Source organism: Pollachius pollachius, assembly GCF_949987615.1.
Source record: "Pollachius pollachius genome assembly, chromosome: 3".
In the NCBI taxonomy this organism is placed as follows: Eukaryota; Metazoa; Chordata; class Actinopteri; order Gadiformes; family Gadidae; genus Pollachius; species Pollachius pollachius.
Genome location: NC_136936.1, coordinates 7,109,546 through 7,126,530, shown reverse-complemented (window position 1 = coordinate 7,126,530; position 16,985 = coordinate 7,109,546). Strand labels below are relative to the sequence as shown.

The window sequence follows — 16,985 nt, the reverse complement described above, 5'->3', positions numbered from 1 at the left end:
GTCAATAACAATAATGCATACAATACTGGTAAGAAACGACGTTTGTTAATGTATTGCGTAGTATCATGAAATAGAACCACAGTTACCGCATATCATATGTGTGTTAAGTTGTCTTTGCCGAAATTTATTTTAGGACTCAGTATTTCTGAAGTTGTGGAAGAAAACGCTATTCCATGTGTGAATTAGGCCATATTATTTGGCCATAAACTGAGCCATTTGAAGTTCAAAATTCTCTCAAATTCGCGTTTGCAGTCTGATCGGAGACTGCAAACGCGCTGTCGAAATATCAACTCGTCAGATGCGCTCATGGCTCTTAAAGGGGATGGGAGATGGCAATCTAATTGGTTTATTGCACGTTACGCCCAAACCACATCTACGGGTAATAGGCTACTTCAGACCAACCCTTTTTAGATTTGCGTCGGGCGCAAGAGTCATTTATCCGCCGGTAAAATAGCAAAATCGCCATAGAATCACTCACAAAGCTACTTGCGTTTGGCGCTTCTCACTTGCGTTTCAGACCGTTAAAGTAGGGCCCTGTGTGTGTGTGTGTGTGTGTGTGTGTGTGTGTGTGTGTGTGTGTGTGTGTGTGTGTGTGTGTGTGTGTGTGTGTGTGTGTGTGTGTGTGTATTGTCTCGCATACACATGTAATGTGTATGCGAATACTTAACACAATCCTGGATGGTCTAGAAAGGAGAGCAGAGATAGGAGAGAGGAGTAAGAGAAGAGAGTTAGGAGAGAGGAGAAACTAAGAAGAAAGGATGGAGAAGAGAGGAGAGCTGACAAGACAAAGTCACGGTACTCACACACATGGGGGGAATCTTTACATAACTGAGTAGTAACTGTGAGCTTTGTCTAAGTGGTTAACACATGTTAGGTTGTTGTATGGTGGACATTATAAGTAAATCAACTCATCAGCTTTTAATCCATTTTTATTGAAATCAAAAATGTGTTTTTACATTTGATTGTGTTGTCATTCATGATTCTGAAGTATAAATTAACAGTTATGTTTAGATGATTATGATATACACATTAATCCTCAAACCGTGCTCTACGTAACTGCAATAACTGCATTAACTGCATTAACAATCAGTAAACCTTTAAAAGGCTGGAGAAAACAGACAATGAAGAATAAAATTAATTATCTAATCATTTACAATGGTTTATCATTTATAATAATAAGGGTTCACTTCCTACTGAATTTCTCCTTGTTAAATGAAACGAGTACAACATTAAAGCGGTTCTCTCAGATCTGTTATAGTATAGATTTTAATTCAGGAAACAACATTAGTTGTTTTGGTTGTTTGATTATTTCATTATCAAACAAAGTTCCTAGTCTGTTTGATTGACAGGTGAGATGATCAGGGAGGCACAGTTTATAGTTTTATAATGATAGAAGCCTGGGCAGAGGAATGGATAGAGAGGCTCACTAAATATGCAGCCAGTAGCAGAGTAGATATGAACCCTGGCTTCCACATCATAGAAGGAGACCAGACCCTCATCATAATCAACAAACACCCCCACCTTCTGGAGCTCAGCTCTCAGACGGAGATGGACAGAAGGGTTGTCTCTAAATACCAACCCATCCTTGTAGTAGTGAAGAGTCCAGTAACCTGTCTCAGGGGTCCACCTGGTCTCACCTATTCTGTCGATAGACTCTTTGGCCACTCCTAACCACCATCCAGTCTTGTCTTTAACCTGGACCTCAAAGTAAAATCGCCCTGAGGAGAAACTCTGTCTTGTAAGGACACATACATACTTTGTAAATCTCTTAGGGTTGTCTGGGAGATTCTTCACCACACTTCCATTGTGTACTTGTTTCCCATCCTCAGACAGGATTAGACAGCGATGAGCTGTATCAGGATCCAGAGTCACATCTACTTCATACTGCTGGACCCTATTCAGTTCAGCATCACGCAGCTTCTTCATCTCCATGTTCAGTGTCTCCTCCAGCTGATCCAGGGATCTCCTCAAGGTCCCTACGTATGTCGGAGGACGGACCTCCACCGTCGTCCAGTCCCTGGTTGGTGGAGGATTCATCAAGGATCTGAATGTCTGGAGGAAGTTGAGGTGGTCTTTAGTGTGTGAGAGCTGCTTCACCTCTGAGCTTCTATTGGTCAGATCTTCTATTTCCTGCACCAGCTCTTTGATGAGGTCTTCAGCTTGTTTCTCTGTGGATTTCAGTTTCTCTTTAACCGTTTGGTAGAATTCATCTCGGCACTTTTCAATTCGGCACAGCAGAGCTGTGAGAACCTGCACACCATTTGCTATCTCTCTGTCTGCGTCTTTTTTGGTCATATCTACTGTATCTTTGATCTCCTTAATCTTTATTTTTTTCTCCTGGATCATCTGCTGAACTTCAGACACAATCTTCCCCAGCTGGGCTGTCTTCACGCCATATTCTTCCTTTAGAGGTACAACAGGATGGTACTTGTGGTCTGTCTCTGTGCAGAACTGACACACATACACCTGTTCAGCCTGGCAGAAGAGCTCCAAAAGTTGTTTGTGTTTCTTACACAACCTGTCTTCCAGACGGTCCATAGGCTCGATTAGCCGATGTTTCTTCAGGACTGCGACTCTCTGATGTGGCTCCAGGTGGTTTTGGCAGAAAGACATAAGACACACTAGGCAGGACTTCACGGCCTTCAGCTGGGTCCCAGTACAGACGTCACAGGGAACTTCTCCTGGTTCAACACGAGGCTGCTCTTTTACTCTTATGGACGTTCCAAACCGATCAACCATCTCAGATAAGAGGGTATTGATCCGTAAATCAGGTCTTGTGTCAAAAAGCTTGTTGCAAACAGGACATTTGTACCGGACCTGTTCATCCCAGTACTTTGTGATGCAGGTTCTGCAGAAGTTGTGTCCACATGGTGTGGTAACTGGGCTGCTGAGCACATCCAGACAGATGGAACATGAAAAGTTCTCCTCAGACCAGGAAGTGTTAGCAGAGGCCATTCCTAAACACAGATGACAAGGTTAATGTATTGAGCAAGTCCATTATTCTTTTAATTCCATAACGGGAAAAGTAGTTTTAACTTCTCTAAATGTTGTGCTGTTTTACTCACTTTGTTGTGGTTTCTGTCTGACGGAGAATGTTATTTTTTGCCTGAACGACAGAACTGCTTCCACTTCGGTTGGCTTTGGTTTGGTGTCCGTGCTTGCGTGTGTGTGTGTGTTAGATTAATAATTAAGAGAACGTGAGAGGATTTTTGACTCACAGAAGAGGATCTCATAGTCTCCTGAGTTGGTGACCAGGTAGTGGCTGTCCTGCGACCAGTCAAGATGAGTCACAAAGCTGAAGTGGCCCTGGAAGAACCACAGGAGAATGGGTCCATTATCGTTTCAATCTCTACTTTATCTTCTATTTCAGATGCGCCCTTTCCCCATCACATTGAACCCTTTATCAGTGTATCACAGTCAAAAGGATTCCTAAACAAAGACGGAAAAAGGACGATTATTGTTAATGGATTATGATTAATTAGAACGTTTTTTCAGCGAGTATTTTCCGGCACGGCTGCACTTCCTGCCGTTCTCGGTGACGGCGTAGATGTAAACAAAGTTGTCATGGGAACTATGGAACTATGGAAGCTATGGGCAAAGGAATCTTCGAGTTAACTTGGAAGTTGAGAGAGAGCGAGTGAGCGAGAGAGAGTGAGTGAGTGAGAGCTCACTCGCGAAACAGAACATGGGAGAGAGAGAATATAAGAGAGCGAGAGAGAGAACATGAGAGAGAGAGAGAGAGAACATGAGAGAGCGAGAGAGAGAGAACATGAGAGAGAGAGAGCATAAGAGAGCGAGAGAGCGAGCCATATGAAGAGTGGTGTAATTAATGTTCTCGTAGTAGTATTTAGTATTTTACCTGGAGAGTGCTTTATGTTGGAAATGATTTCATTTCCATCGGTGTGCATAGAAACCAAGTCTCTGGTGTCAGTGTCCAGCACCAACCATCTGCAACACACACACACACACACACACACACACACACACACACACACACACACACACACACACACACACACACACACACACACACACACACAATTTTTCTAAAGTTTTTACCTAATATGTCCCTCTGAGTTTGCAGACATGGGGGAGGGGGTGTTACCTGCCACTCATGGTGCCCACTGCCACGACACCTCCACTGGGGTGGAATCCTGCAGACCTGCCTTGGTCCTGCATTACATGGAGGTATGCTACCTTAGCTCATTGCACACTTTGTCATTCCAGTAAGTCTGTCTTTGACATATTTACATCATTAGTTAACCAATGAAATACAAATGAGTTTGTATATTGAGTGAAAAAAATAAATAAATAGCATCTCTCTTCCTGTTGGCTCACATCAATGGCCTTGCTCCAGAGGGGCTGGTGGGAGTTGGTGTCCCCGAGCTGCACCAGTTTGTCCTGGGGACAGGTGATGAACTGCTCCATGGACGGATGGACGTCCAGACCCCACAGTTCATCTGTGTGCCCTTGAAACAACACACACATGCAGTACAGCCTGGTTACACTACACTCAGAAAGTATGCCAAAGACTGCCCAAATGAAAACTATTTCTGTTTTGATTCGATAGCCAAGTTAACCCTTTGGCACATTGAAATAATTGAATAGTTATGTTATATAATGTAGTCTTTTTAGCATTCAACCCTAGCTGTGTTGAGGTATGATTTGTCTTCACTCTGTGAAAGGGCAACACACAAACAAAAATATACAAATGACTGTATTAAAGTACAGAAATGAGGGACAATTGAATCATAGAGTGAGTGAGTGAGTGAGTGAGTGAGTACCTGAACGATGGGGGTGAGTGTGTCGGGGAAGGCGGCTCTGACGATGGCGTTCTTGGTGGTGCCAACGAAGAGCTCCCCTGGTTTCCCCTCGGACAGAGCCCTCACGGGGCCCAGAGGCTCCCCCACCTGGACAGACAGACAGACAGCTTAGAAACATTTCAACATGCATCCCTTTTCTTACAGCTGTATGCATTGAAGAAAAATCTTCAACCATAATGGTTGGGCCATCAATCATGCCAGAGGACTGCTCTTCGATAAGGAACGGCCCTGACTGTAGCCCGCCTCCAGCTCACCTCCATCTCCGACTGCTTGGTGTAGTCGTGGTCCCACAGCACCACCCGGCGGTCCTTCCCCCCCCCAGACACCATGGTGCCGTCCTTCAGCACCAGCAGGGAGAAGACCCCGCCCTCGTGGGCCCCCGCCACCGCCTGGCTGATGCGGCTCCCGCCTGTCGATCAACAGAGCAGCCAATCAGAACACTGGAAAGAGACGGAACCCCCGCCTCCATGGGCCGTGGACAATATATGACTGATGTTGTAACTGCCTGTCAATGAACACAACCAATGAGAACAGAAAGAGGTGAACCCCCGCCTCCATGGACATTACGTGATTTATTAACTTTAATCTGATTACTGGTTTGGAAATAGTAACGCGTTAGATTACTTGTTACTGAAAAAAGTGGTCCGAGGCCAGTAACATGTTACTGGCATAACTGGTCATCAGTATGGTGTTTAGTAGGCGTTGGAGTTGGAGCTCTGCATGGTTATGTTTCGTTTATGTTTGGTGTAGATTGGTGTGCAGGTGTAGCCAGGGATCCTCAGGGTGGATGGGGAATAGGAAACTGGTGTAGATCAACTCTGTTCAGTCATCGTTCTGTGAAGGGAATTGATGCGATAGTTGATAGTCAAATGTGAAGGGCGTTCAAATACCAATAAATAGGCTACAGTAACATTACATTTAGTCATTTGGAATTTGATTTAATAGACTACAGCAAAAAAATATTTAAAAATAATAAATAATAAATAAAAATAATTACAGCAAAAACAAAATAGTCAAAGTGCTGGATTACTAGGTTTCTAAAAATGTAAGATATTTTTAAGTAAGCTGAGATGTTCCCAGAAAAGACTAGTCCTCTGTACCAAGTTTGGTTATGATATGTCAAAGGGCTGCTGAGAAATTGTCTTATTTCCTGTTTGGCGTGTTTGGCTATGATATGTTAAAGAGTTGCTGAGAAATGGGCTTACTTCCTGTTTGGCCTGTTTTTACGTCAAGTTTGATTGGCTTTCACGGCCAAACGATTTTGAATTTTCAAAGCTGTTTGATGCATATGTTCAGCTTGGTCTGAAGATCATATCGGGCAAGTTTCATGAAGATTGGACAGAATTTGTGGCCTGTGGATATGTACTATTGATTTTTCACAACTTTCAAAATGGCGGCCAAATTCTGATGTTTCCATGACAAATAATTTATTAGCTACATAAAGAGGTCTGTCAGTATCACCAAACATTGAAAATAAGTTTGAAATATACTCATGGGAAGAGAGAGGAGTTAAAACACATCTTCATTAATTACAGCACCCCCCAGAGGACAAAGGTCATGAAATTCATTGAGCGTCCCCATTACAATGTCATCGGTCTACATACCGAGTTTGGTCACAGGGCTGCAGAGAAGTTTGGTCACAGGGCTGCTGAGAAATGGGCTTACTTCCTGTTTGGCCTGTTTTTTACATCAAGTTTGATTGTCTGTCAGGGCCAAACGGTTTTGACATGGGGACAATCCTTACATTTGTTGACCTTTGTCCTCTAGGGGGTGCTTCAATTAATGTAGATGTGTTTTAACTCCTCTCTCTTCACACGACTGTATTTTAAACTAATTTTCAATGTCTGGTGATACCGTCAGACCTCCCCATATAGCTAGTAAATTATTTCTACAGAGTGCATGAATGCAGTGCAGCTATGTGCCTAGGGGAAGGAGCTAGGAGTTAGGGGAGGAGCCAGGCATTAGGGGACGAGAGGAGAGGATGTTTTGTTCAGCAAAAGAAACTTAAGGTTCAAAGAAACCAAAGCCAGCCGAAGTGGAAGCAGTTCTGTCATTCAGGCATGAAAGAACGTTCTCCGTCAGACAGAAACCACAACAAAGTGAGTAAAACAGCAAAACTTTTAGAGAAGTTAAAACCACTTTTTATTGGAATTAAAAGAATGATGGACTTGCTCAATACATAAACCTTGTTGTCTGTGTTTAGGAATGGCCTCTGCGAACACTTCCTGGTCTGAGGAGAACTTTTCATGTTCCATCTGTCTGGATGTGCTCAGCAGCCCAGTTACCACACCATGTGGACACAACTTCTGCAGAACCTGTATCACAAAGTACTGGGATGAACAGGTCCGGTACAAATGTCCTGTTTGCAACAAGCTTTTTGACACAAGACCTGATTTACGGATCAATACCCTCTTATCGGAGATGGTTGATCGGTTTGGAAGGTCCATAAGAGTAAAAGAGCAGCCTTGTGTTGAACCAGGAGAAGTTCCCTGTGATGTCTGTACTGGGACCCAGCTGAAGGCCGTGAAGTCCTGCCTAGTGTGTCTTATGTCTTTCTGCCAAACCCATCTGGAGCCACATCAGAGAGTCGCAGTCCTAAAGAACCACCGTCTGGTCGAGCCTATGGACCGTCTGGAAGACAGGTTGTGTAAGAAACACGAACGACTTCTGGAGCTCTTCTGCAAGTTTGAACAGGTGCCTGTATGTCAGTTCTGCACAGAGACAGACCACAAGTCCCATCCTATTGTACCTCTAAAGGAGGAATATGAAGTGAAGATGGCCCAGCTGGGGAAGATAGAGGCTGAAGTTCAGCAGATGATCCGGGAGCAACGAAATAATATTCAGGAGATTAAAGACACAGTTAAACACAGCAAAGCAGACGCAGACCGAGAGATAGCCGATGGTTTGCATGTCATCACTACTTTGAAGCGCTGCATTGAAAAGTGCCAGGATGATCTCAACCGAATGGTTAAAGAGAGACTGAAATCCACTGAGAAACAAGCTGAAGACCTCATCAAAGAGCTGGAGAAGGAAATAGAAGATCTGACCAATAGAAGCTCAGAGGTGAAACAGCTCTCACACACTAAAGACCACCTCAACTTCCTCCAGACATTCAGATCCCTGAAGAATCCTCCACACACCAGGGACTGGAAGACAGTGGAGGTCCGTCCTCTGACATACGTAGGGACCTTGAGAAAATCCCTGGATCAGCTGGAGGAGACACTGAACATGGAGATGAAGAAGCTGCGTGATGCTGAACTGAATAGGGTCCAGCAGTCTGAAGTAGATGTGACTCTGGATCCTGATACAGCTCATTGCTGTCTAATCCTGTCTGAGGATGGGAAACAAGTACATCGTGGAGGTGTGGTGAAGAAACTCCCTGACAACCCTAAGAGATTTACAAAGTATGTATGTGTCCTTACAAGACAGAGTTTCTCCTCAGGGCGATTTTACTTTGAGGTCCAGGTTAAAGACAAGACTGGATGGTGGTTAGGAGTGGCCAAAGAGTCTATCGACAGAATAGGTGAGACCAGGTGGACCCCTGAGACAGGTTACTGGACTCTTCACTACTACAAGGATGGGTTGGTATTTAGAGACAACCCTTCTGTCCATCTCCGTCTGAGAGCTGAGCTCCAGAAGGTGGGGGTGTTTGTTGATTATGATGAGGGTCTGGTCTCCTTCTATGATGTGGAAGCCAGGGTTCATATCTACTCTGCTACTGGCTGCATATTTAGTGAGCCTCTCTATCCATTCCTCTGCCCAGGCTTCTATCATTATAAAACTATAAACTGTGAACAAAAAAAAACAACTAATAAACAACCAAAACAACTAATGTTGTTTCCTGAATTAAAACCTCTACTATAAGAGATCTGAGAGAACCGCTTTAATGTTGTTTACAAATTATATATTTGTCCTCACAAGACAGAGTTTCTCCTCAGGGCGATTTTACTTTGAGGTCCAGGTTAAAGACAAGAGTGGATGGTATTTAGGAGTGGCCCAAGAGTCCATCAACAGAATAGGTGAGAACACGTGGACTCCTGAGACGGGTTACTGGACTCTTCACTCCTATAAGGATAGGGTTATATTTAATGATAACCCTTCAGTCTGTCTCCCTCTGAGAGCTGAGCTCCAGAAGGTGGGGGTTTTTGTTGATTACGATGAGGGTCTGGTCTCCTTCTATGATGTGGAAGCCAGGGTTCATATCTACTCTGCTACTGGCTGCAGCTTTAGTGAGCCTCTCTATCCAATCCTCTGCCCAGGTTACTCTATATATGAAGGTTTAATCTCTGCCCCCCTGATCATCTCACCTGTCAATCAAACAGACTAGGATTTGTTTGATATTAAAATAATCCAGCAACTAATGTTACCTGAATTAGAATCTCTACTATGTGAGATCTGAGAGAACTGTATTCATATCATACTGTTGGAGAATTTCATTAAGCAACTAACATAAAACAAACATAATGTAACCTATTATAAATTATAAAATGACTCTGTGGTTCAATGTCTGTTTTCTCCTGGATTTCACTGATTTCAAATGGTTAAAGGTTGCAGTGAAGTTACATGTTGAAAATGTGAAAAGTGCATTTTAATTAATAGATTATTTTTAACAAAACAATTTTTGAGGATTATTTTTCCGAATAATGTATAACAACACATTCAAATGTTTGTACACTTTTCAGATTTGAATAAAAAAAATGTAAAAAGTAGAAAGTGGACATTTTCTGTGAAATAGGTACATTTTCACATGCATTCATTACATATGTATTCAGTAAAATATCTACATTCTCAGTAACGTATGTATGTTGTGTGTGTGTGTGTGTGTGTGTGTGTGTGTGTGTGTGTGTGTGTGTGTGTGTGTGTGTGTGTGTGTGTGTGTGTGTGTGTGTGTGTGTGTGTGTGTGTGACCCACTTTTGCCGCCAGGGGATACTCTAGTTCTTCAAACGATGCAAACTTTACAAAATAAAATCCCAGAAAAAGACGGAGGCGTACTCCCAATCACTCCCTCGACTGGTATATATCAGTCTTTATAACATAAATATAGAGATATACAACTTATACGTTTTTCAACATAAATATTTTCAATTGTCGTATATATGTACACACACACATATATATATATATATATATATATATATATATATATATATATATATATATACAGTGGGGCAAAAAAGTATTTAGTCAGCCACCAATTGTGCAAGTTCTCCCACTTAAAAAGACGAGAGAGGCCTGTAATTTTCATCATAGGTAAACCTCAGCTATGAGACAAAATGAAAAAAAAAAATCCAGAAAATCACATTGTCTGATTTTTTAAGAATTTATTTGCAAATTATGGTGGAAAATAAGTATTTGGTCACCTACAAACCAGCAAGATTTCTGGCTGTCACAGACCTGTAACTTCTTCTTTAAGAGGCTCCTCTGTCCTCCACTTGTTACCTGTATTAATTGCACCTGTTTGAACTCCTTATCAGTATAAAAGACACCTGTCCACAACCTCAAACAGTCACACTCCAAACTCCACTATGACCAAGACCAAAGAGCTGTCAAAGGACACCAGAAACACAATTGTAGACCTGCACCAGGCTGGGAAGTCTGAATCTGCAATAGGTAAGCAGCTTGGTGTGAAGAAATCAACTGTGGGAGCAATTATTAGGAAATGGAATGCATACAAGACCACTGATAATCTCCCTCGATCTGGGGCTCCACGCAAGATCTCACCCTGTGGGGTCAAAATGATCACAAGAACGGTGAACAAAAATCCCAGAACCACACGGGGGGACCTAGTGAATGACCTCCAGAGAGCTGGGACCAAAGTAACAAAGGCTACCATCACTAACAAACTACGCCGCCAGGGACTCAAATCCTGCAGTGCCAGACGTGTCCCCCTGCTAAAGCCAGTGCATGTCCGGGCCCGTTTGAAGTTTGCTAGAGAGCATTTGGATGATCCAGAACAGGATTGGGAGAATGTCATATGGTCAGATGAAACCAAAATAGAACTTTTTGGTAAAAACTCAACTCGTCGTGTTTGGATGAGAAAGAATGCTGAGTTGCATCCAAAGAACACCATACCTACAGTGAAGCATGGGGGTGGAAACATCATGCTTTGGGGCTGTTTTTCTGCCAAGGGATCAGGACGTCTGATCCGTGTGACGGAAAGAATGATTGGGGCCATGTATCGTGAGATTTTGAGTGAAAACCTCCTTCCATCAGCAAGGGCACTGAAGATGAAACGTGGCTGGGTCTTTCAGCATGACAATGACCCCAAACACACCGCCCGGGCAACGAAGGAGTGGCTTCTTAAGAAGCATTTCAAGGTCCTGGAGTGGCCTAGCCAGTCTCCAGATCTCAACCCCATAGAAAATCTTTGGAGGGAGTTGAAAGTCTGTGTTGCCCAGCAAAGGCTCAAAAACATCACTGCTCTAGAGGAGATCTGCATGGAGGAATGGGCCAAAATACCAGCAGCAGTGTGTGAAAACCTTGTAAAGACTTACAGAAAACGTTTGACCTCTGTCATTGCCAACAAAGGGCATGTAACAAAGTATTGAGATGACCTTTTGTTATTGACCAAATAGTTATTTTCCACCATAATTTGCAAATAAATTCTTTAAAAATCAGACAATGTGATTTTCGAGATTTTTTTTTTCATTTTGTCTCTCATAGCTGAGGTATACCTATGATGAAAATTACAGGCCTCTCTCATCTTTTTAAGTGGGAGAACTTGCACAATTGGTGGCTGACTAAATACTTTTTTGCCCCACTGTATATATATATCTATGGTAACACTTAATATTAAGGTGCCATAATAAATAGCAAACTAGTCATTACCTAACCCTTTGTTAATTGTTTCTGAAGTATCTATTTGGCCCAAGTTAATAGTTTTTTTTCACTGACCAGAGTATCGCTGGCTAGGGTTAGGTTTAGGGTCGTGTGTTAGGGTAAGGCTCATGTGTTATGGTTAGGGTTAGGGTCGTGTGTTAGGGTTGGGTTAGGGTTATGCAAACAACTAATATTTAATTAATGATGAAAAAACTATTAACTTGTGCCAAATAGATATTTTGCTGGAAGCCGGCGAGCAACAGCAACTGGCAGTGCATTGGGCCATAAGGATTGCATTAGCCCTATTGGACAGAATGTGTTAAAGGAAAAACGTCTGGATTTGTCGTCCAACCAAGTCCCATTGATAAGTTCTGTGAGAGTTGAGTTGCAGGAATAGAACAGTGAAAATTTGAGTGAGAGTTGAAGAAAGGAGATTTTGTTGTCTTGGACTTTTGAATGCATAGTGTTTTCTGGCCGATTTCGGTGAAAGAGTGTTGAGATTGTATGACAATAGGGCAATATCCTATCCAACAATGACAATTCAGGGCTATACTCTTCCGTGACTGACACTTTGTTAAACACAATAGAAAACCGATGGGATAAAGTGAAAAAAGAAAGAAGTATTATTTCTTGGTAGGGAACCTTTCCATAATGATATATTCTGAGCAAAGGTGAGGAAATTCAATAGCTGCTTTCAGACATACGTGTAAGTTTTGATATTCTCCTGATATTCTCCTGATGGGCCATAAGTCTGGACAACATATCCTGACATTTGTACCCTGAAACTCTCCTGAAGAAATACTACCCCTGAGGTAATATTTTCTCCGGAGGAAATTTAACAGAGAAAGACATGTTTGTAGTGTTTAACTTATCTACAAACTCATGAAACCTTATATGGTGTTGTCCACTGTGTGGAGAAGAAACCATTCATAACTGTTGTTAGCTTGAAACCTGTCATCAGAAAAAGCATGGACTCAAATAATTTACATCAATAATCACCTTTTAAGAGGAAATAGTGCATGCATTGTATGAGCCAAACATTGTCATAGCTGCCATCTCGTAGCGGCCCTTTCCCCCCCAGCACCGGTGTTGGTGAACAAATGGCGCTCACTCTGTCAAGTCTTGAGCAAAGCTAATTGTCTGCCCTTTGACTGCAATCTGGAAAAATACGGCATTATTCCATTTTAATTCAGTCAGTACTGCCATGATGTGGCAGGAGACGGCAGGAGTCATGTGTTTACCAGCCGCCCAGTCTATCGAGGAGTACGCTGTAGTTCTTTTAATCATATTTTATTAGTGGCATTTACTCTTTACTTCTTGTCTTCCTCCGTAGTGGTCCCCCATGGTGCTCTCCAAAAAGCCCAACAACACCTCCCCCCACCCTCACCGAGGACCTGTCCTCCACCCGCTCCACCATCGCCACACTAAATGCCCTTTGATTGTTTTCATCAAGTCCTTATTTGGTAGGCTGTATTTTCTTTCTTTTTTTTCTTTTAAGGATTTTTGAATCTTATGCCCGTAGAGAAAACACCAGTCTATATGAGGACTTACATTTACACTTATGTCTTTGAAACAGTTCCTTTTTTTGATGAATGTTTAAGGACTGTTAACTTCTTCTTTGAAAATTGAAATGCACGGATCAAACTTTTAAAGTTTTAGTTTAAATAGTTAGAACACAGTTAACAGGGAATGTGTTTGTGTGTGTGCGTGTGTCAGAGAGAGAGAGAGAGAGAGAGAGAGAGAGAGAGAGAGAGAGAGAGAGAGAGAGAGAGAGAAATCTCTAGGGGTAAAATAGGATTATATTATGAGTGCACTTTAACCAAAGCTTGCTCAAAGACTCAAAGCTGAACATTGGTTTCGCATTCCTCATAACGTGAAACCGGCTAATCTTATCCTAGACATTTCTGTCAGGCATTCTCCTGACTTTAAGGATTTTCTTAGTGGAATAAATAAAATAAAACATGTCTAACAACAAGGATTGTTGAATAAGTGTTCCACCAAATGTCCACTCATCCTTACATGACGTTTATACTCATAGTGCTGCTAGTGTTTTTAGTTAAAGGACTGACGTGGGTTGCCTCCTGCAACCACCCTTGAACGTTTTTACTCGATAGAATGGGGCTGATAACCACGTGATAATGTCCAGTCTAGTGAGTGATAGCATTCGAAGCGGGTGCTACAATGATTTGATTGATTAAGCCCTTTGCTCCTCTTGGGTATATAGGCCGCTGACGAATATCTTCACCAGCTGTTCCTGGGGCGACCTCTCTTCCTTTTCCCTTGGGGGTTCCGATTTAGGGCATGTCGGGGGATGTTTGTGGCAGGTTTTCTGAGGGTGTGGCCAATCCAACTCCACTCTCTCTTTCGGATTTGTAAGTCTATGGGGTCTTGTTTTGTTCTTTTCCACAGGTCCACATTGGTGACTTTTTCTTTCAACCAGATGTTTAATGTCCTTCTGAGGCAGGTGTTGATGAATGTTGGCAGCCTGTGTGTTGTGTGTTTTGTTGTCCTCCATGTTTCGGATCCATACAGCATCACTTGTATCACGTTGGACTTGAAGATGTGTATCTTAGTGTTGGTGGAGATGATTTTTGAGCTCCAGATATTTCAGAGCATGTTAAACACCACTCTAGCCTTGTTAATTCTGCTTTAATGTCGGCATCTCTCCCTCCGGTGGTATCCACAACACTGCCTAGGTAGGTGAAAGCTTCTACCTCCTCTAGGGCAGTGCTGTTCAAGAAGATGGGGTTTCTGGTTTTCGAGAGGATCTTCATCACTTGTGTTTTTTTTATATTGCGAGTGAGGCCGAGTTTTATTGCAGTTTATGAAAGTCTGTCTGTCTTCTCCTGCATTAGTGTCTGTGTATGTGAAAGGAGATCTTTATCATCCGCAAATTCAAGATCATCCAGCTGCTCTCACATTGTCCACTGAATAACATTTCCCTTCCCCTCAGTTGTTTCCCTCATGACCAAGTCATGGGGTCACAGGTGCTACAATGGGGGGGGTTATTTATCTAACACACACACACACACACACACACCCACGAACGCACGCACACACGCACGCACACGTGAGGTTAGGGGAGGAGCTGGGTGTTAGGCAAGGAGAGGAGAGGACGTTTTGTTGAGGTTCAAAGAAGCCAAAGCCACCCGAAGTGGAAGCAGTTCTGTCGTTCAGGCGATAAACAACATTCTCCGTCAGACAGAAACCACAACGAAGTGAGTAAAACAGCACAACTTTTAAAGAAGTTAAAACCACTTTTCCCCTTATGGAATTAAAAGAATAATGGACTTGCTCAATACATAAACCTTGTCGTCTGTGTTTAGGAATGGCCTCTGCTAACACTTCCTGGTCTGAGGAGAACTTTTCATGTTCCATCTGTCTGGATGTGCTCAGCAGCCCGGTTGACACACCATGTGGACACAACTTCTGCAGAACCTGTATCACAAAGTATTGGGATGAACAAGTCCGGTACAAATGTCCTGTTTGCAACAAGCTTGTTGACACAAGACCTGATTTACGGATCAATACCCTCTTATCGGAGATGGTTGATCGGTTTGGAACGTCCGTGAGAGTAAAAGAGCAGCCTCGTGTTGAACCAGGAGAAGTTCCCTGTGACGTCTGTACTGGGACCCAGCTGAAGGCCATGAAGTCCTGCCTAGTTTGTCTTATGTCTTTCTGCCAAACCCACCTGGAGCCACATCAGAGTGTCGCAGTCCTGAAGAAACATCAGCTGGTCAAGCCTATGGACCGTCTGGAAGACAGGTTGTGTAAGAAACACGACCGACTTCTGGAGCTCTTCTGCCAGACTGAACAGGTGTATGTGTGTCAGTTCTGCAGAGAGACAGACCACAAGTCCCATCCTGTTGTACCTCTAAAGGAAGAATATGGCGTGAAGAAGGCCCAACTGGGGAAGATTGTGACAGAAGTTCAGCAGATGATCCAGGAGAGAAAAATAAAGATTAAGGAGATCAAAGATACAGTAGATATGAACAAGAAAGACGCAGACAGAGAGATAGCGAATGGTGTGCAGGTTCTCACAGCTCTGATGTGCCGAATTGAAAAGTGCAGAAATGAATTCTACCGAACGGTTAAAGAGAAACTGAAATCCACAGAGAAACAAGCTGAAGACCTCATCAAAGAGCTGGAGCAGGAAATAGAAGATCTGACCAATAGAAACTCAGAGGTGAAGCAGCTCTCACACACTAAAGACCACCTCCACTTCCTCAAGACTTTTAGATCCCTGAAGAATCCTCCACACCCCAGGGACTGGACGACAGTGGAGGTCCGTCCTCCGTCATTCGTAGGGACCTTGAGGAGATCCCTGGATCAGCTGGAGGAGACACTGAACATGGAGATGAAGAAGCTGCGTGATGCTGAACTGAAGTGGGTACAGCAGTATGAAGTAGATGTGACTCTGGATCCTGATACAGCTCATCCCCGTCTCAGCCTGTCTAAGGATGGAAAACAAGTTCATGATGGAGGTCTATGGAAGAAACTAACAGACAACCCTAAGAGATTTACACATTGTGCACATGTTCTCACGAGGCAGAGGTTTTCCTCAGGGAGATTTTACTTTGAGGTCCAGGTTAAAGACAAGAGTGGATGGTGTTTAGGAGTGGCCAGAAAGTCCATCAACAGAATAGGTGAGACCATGTGGACCCCTGAGACAGGTTACTGGACTCTTAACTATGGCACGGATGGGTTGGTATTTAATGATGACCCTTCTGTCCGTCTCTGTCCGAGAGCTGAGCTCCAGAAGGTGGGGGTGTTTGTTGATTATGATGAGGGTCTGGTCTCCTTCTATGATGTGGAAGCCAGGGTTCATATCTACTCTGCTACTGGCTGCACCTTTAGTGAGCCTCTCCATCCACTCCTCAATCCACTTACATGTGATTTTGGTAAAAACTCTGCCCCCCTGATGATCTCACCTGTCAATCAAACAGACTAGGACCTTTGTTTGATAACAAAATAATCAAACAACCAAAACAACTAATGTTGTTTCCTGAATTAGAATCTGTACCATGTGAGATCTGAGAGAACTGCTTTAATGTTGTACTGCTGTCATTTAACAAGGAGAAATTCAGTGGAAGTGAAGCCTGATTATTATAAATGATAAACCATTGTAAATGATTAGATAACATTTTATTCTTCATTGTCTGTTTTCTCAAGCCTTTTAAAGGTTTACTGCTATACATTTGTTAATGGTTGCAGTAACGTACAGCACAGTTTGAGGTTTAATGTGTGTATCATAACCATCTAAACATAACTGTTAGTTTATACTTCAGAATCATGAATGACAACACAATCAAATGTAAAAGCACATTTTTGATTTCAATAAA

At 42.8% G+C, this 16,985-nt stretch overlaps 3 protein-coding genes across 4 annotated transcripts; 2 read left to right on the top strand and 1 right to left on the bottom strand.

Annotated features, from left to right (window-relative positions):
• Positions 1–1,138: 1,138 nt before the first annotated feature.
• Positions 1,139–3,095, bottom strand: LOC307072933 (E3 ubiquitin-protein ligase TRIM39-like). The gene is made up of 2 exons (XM_079732514.1): positions 3,066–3,095; positions 1,139–2,957 (listed from the first exon to the last, which is right to left on the bottom strand). The coding sequence occupies exon 2, from the start codon at positions 2,953–2,955 to the stop codon at positions 1,330–1,332; it is 1,626 nt and encodes a 541-aa protein (XP_079588640.1). The 5' UTR covers positions 2,956–2,957; positions 3,066–3,095; the 3' UTR covers positions 1,139–1,329.
• Positions 3,096–6,799: 3,704 nt separating this feature from the next.
• LOC307072931 (E3 ubiquitin-protein ligase TRIM39-like) lies at positions 6,800–9,492 on the top strand. 2 transcript variants are annotated; one of them, XM_079732512.1, is made up of 3 exons: positions 6,800–6,922; positions 7,027–8,462; positions 8,959–9,492. In XM_079732512.1, exons 2-3 carry the CDS (start codon positions 7,029–7,031, stop codon positions 9,148–9,150), a joined length of 1,626 nt encoding a protein of 541 aa, XP_079588638.1. In that variant the 5' UTR covers positions 6,800–6,922; positions 7,027–7,028; the 3' UTR covers positions 9,151–9,492. The 2 variants fall into 2 exon arrangements, with proteins under 2 accessions (XP_079588638.1, XP_079588637.1); XM_079732511.1 differs by lacking the exon at positions 8,959–9,492 and having other exon boundaries at positions 7,027–8,825.
• A 5,479-nt stretch (positions 9,493–14,971) lies between these two features.
• On the top strand, positions 14,972–16,594 carry LOC307072935 (E3 ubiquitin-protein ligase TRIM39-like; the record flags this gene model as incomplete). Its single annotated transcript, XM_079732516.1, has 1 exon — positions 14,972–16,594. One exon carries the CDS (start codon positions 14,972–14,974, stop codon positions 16,592–16,594), a length of 1,623 nt encoding a protein of 540 aa, XP_079588642.1.
• Between the last annotated feature and the right edge of the window lie 391 nt (positions 16,595–16,985).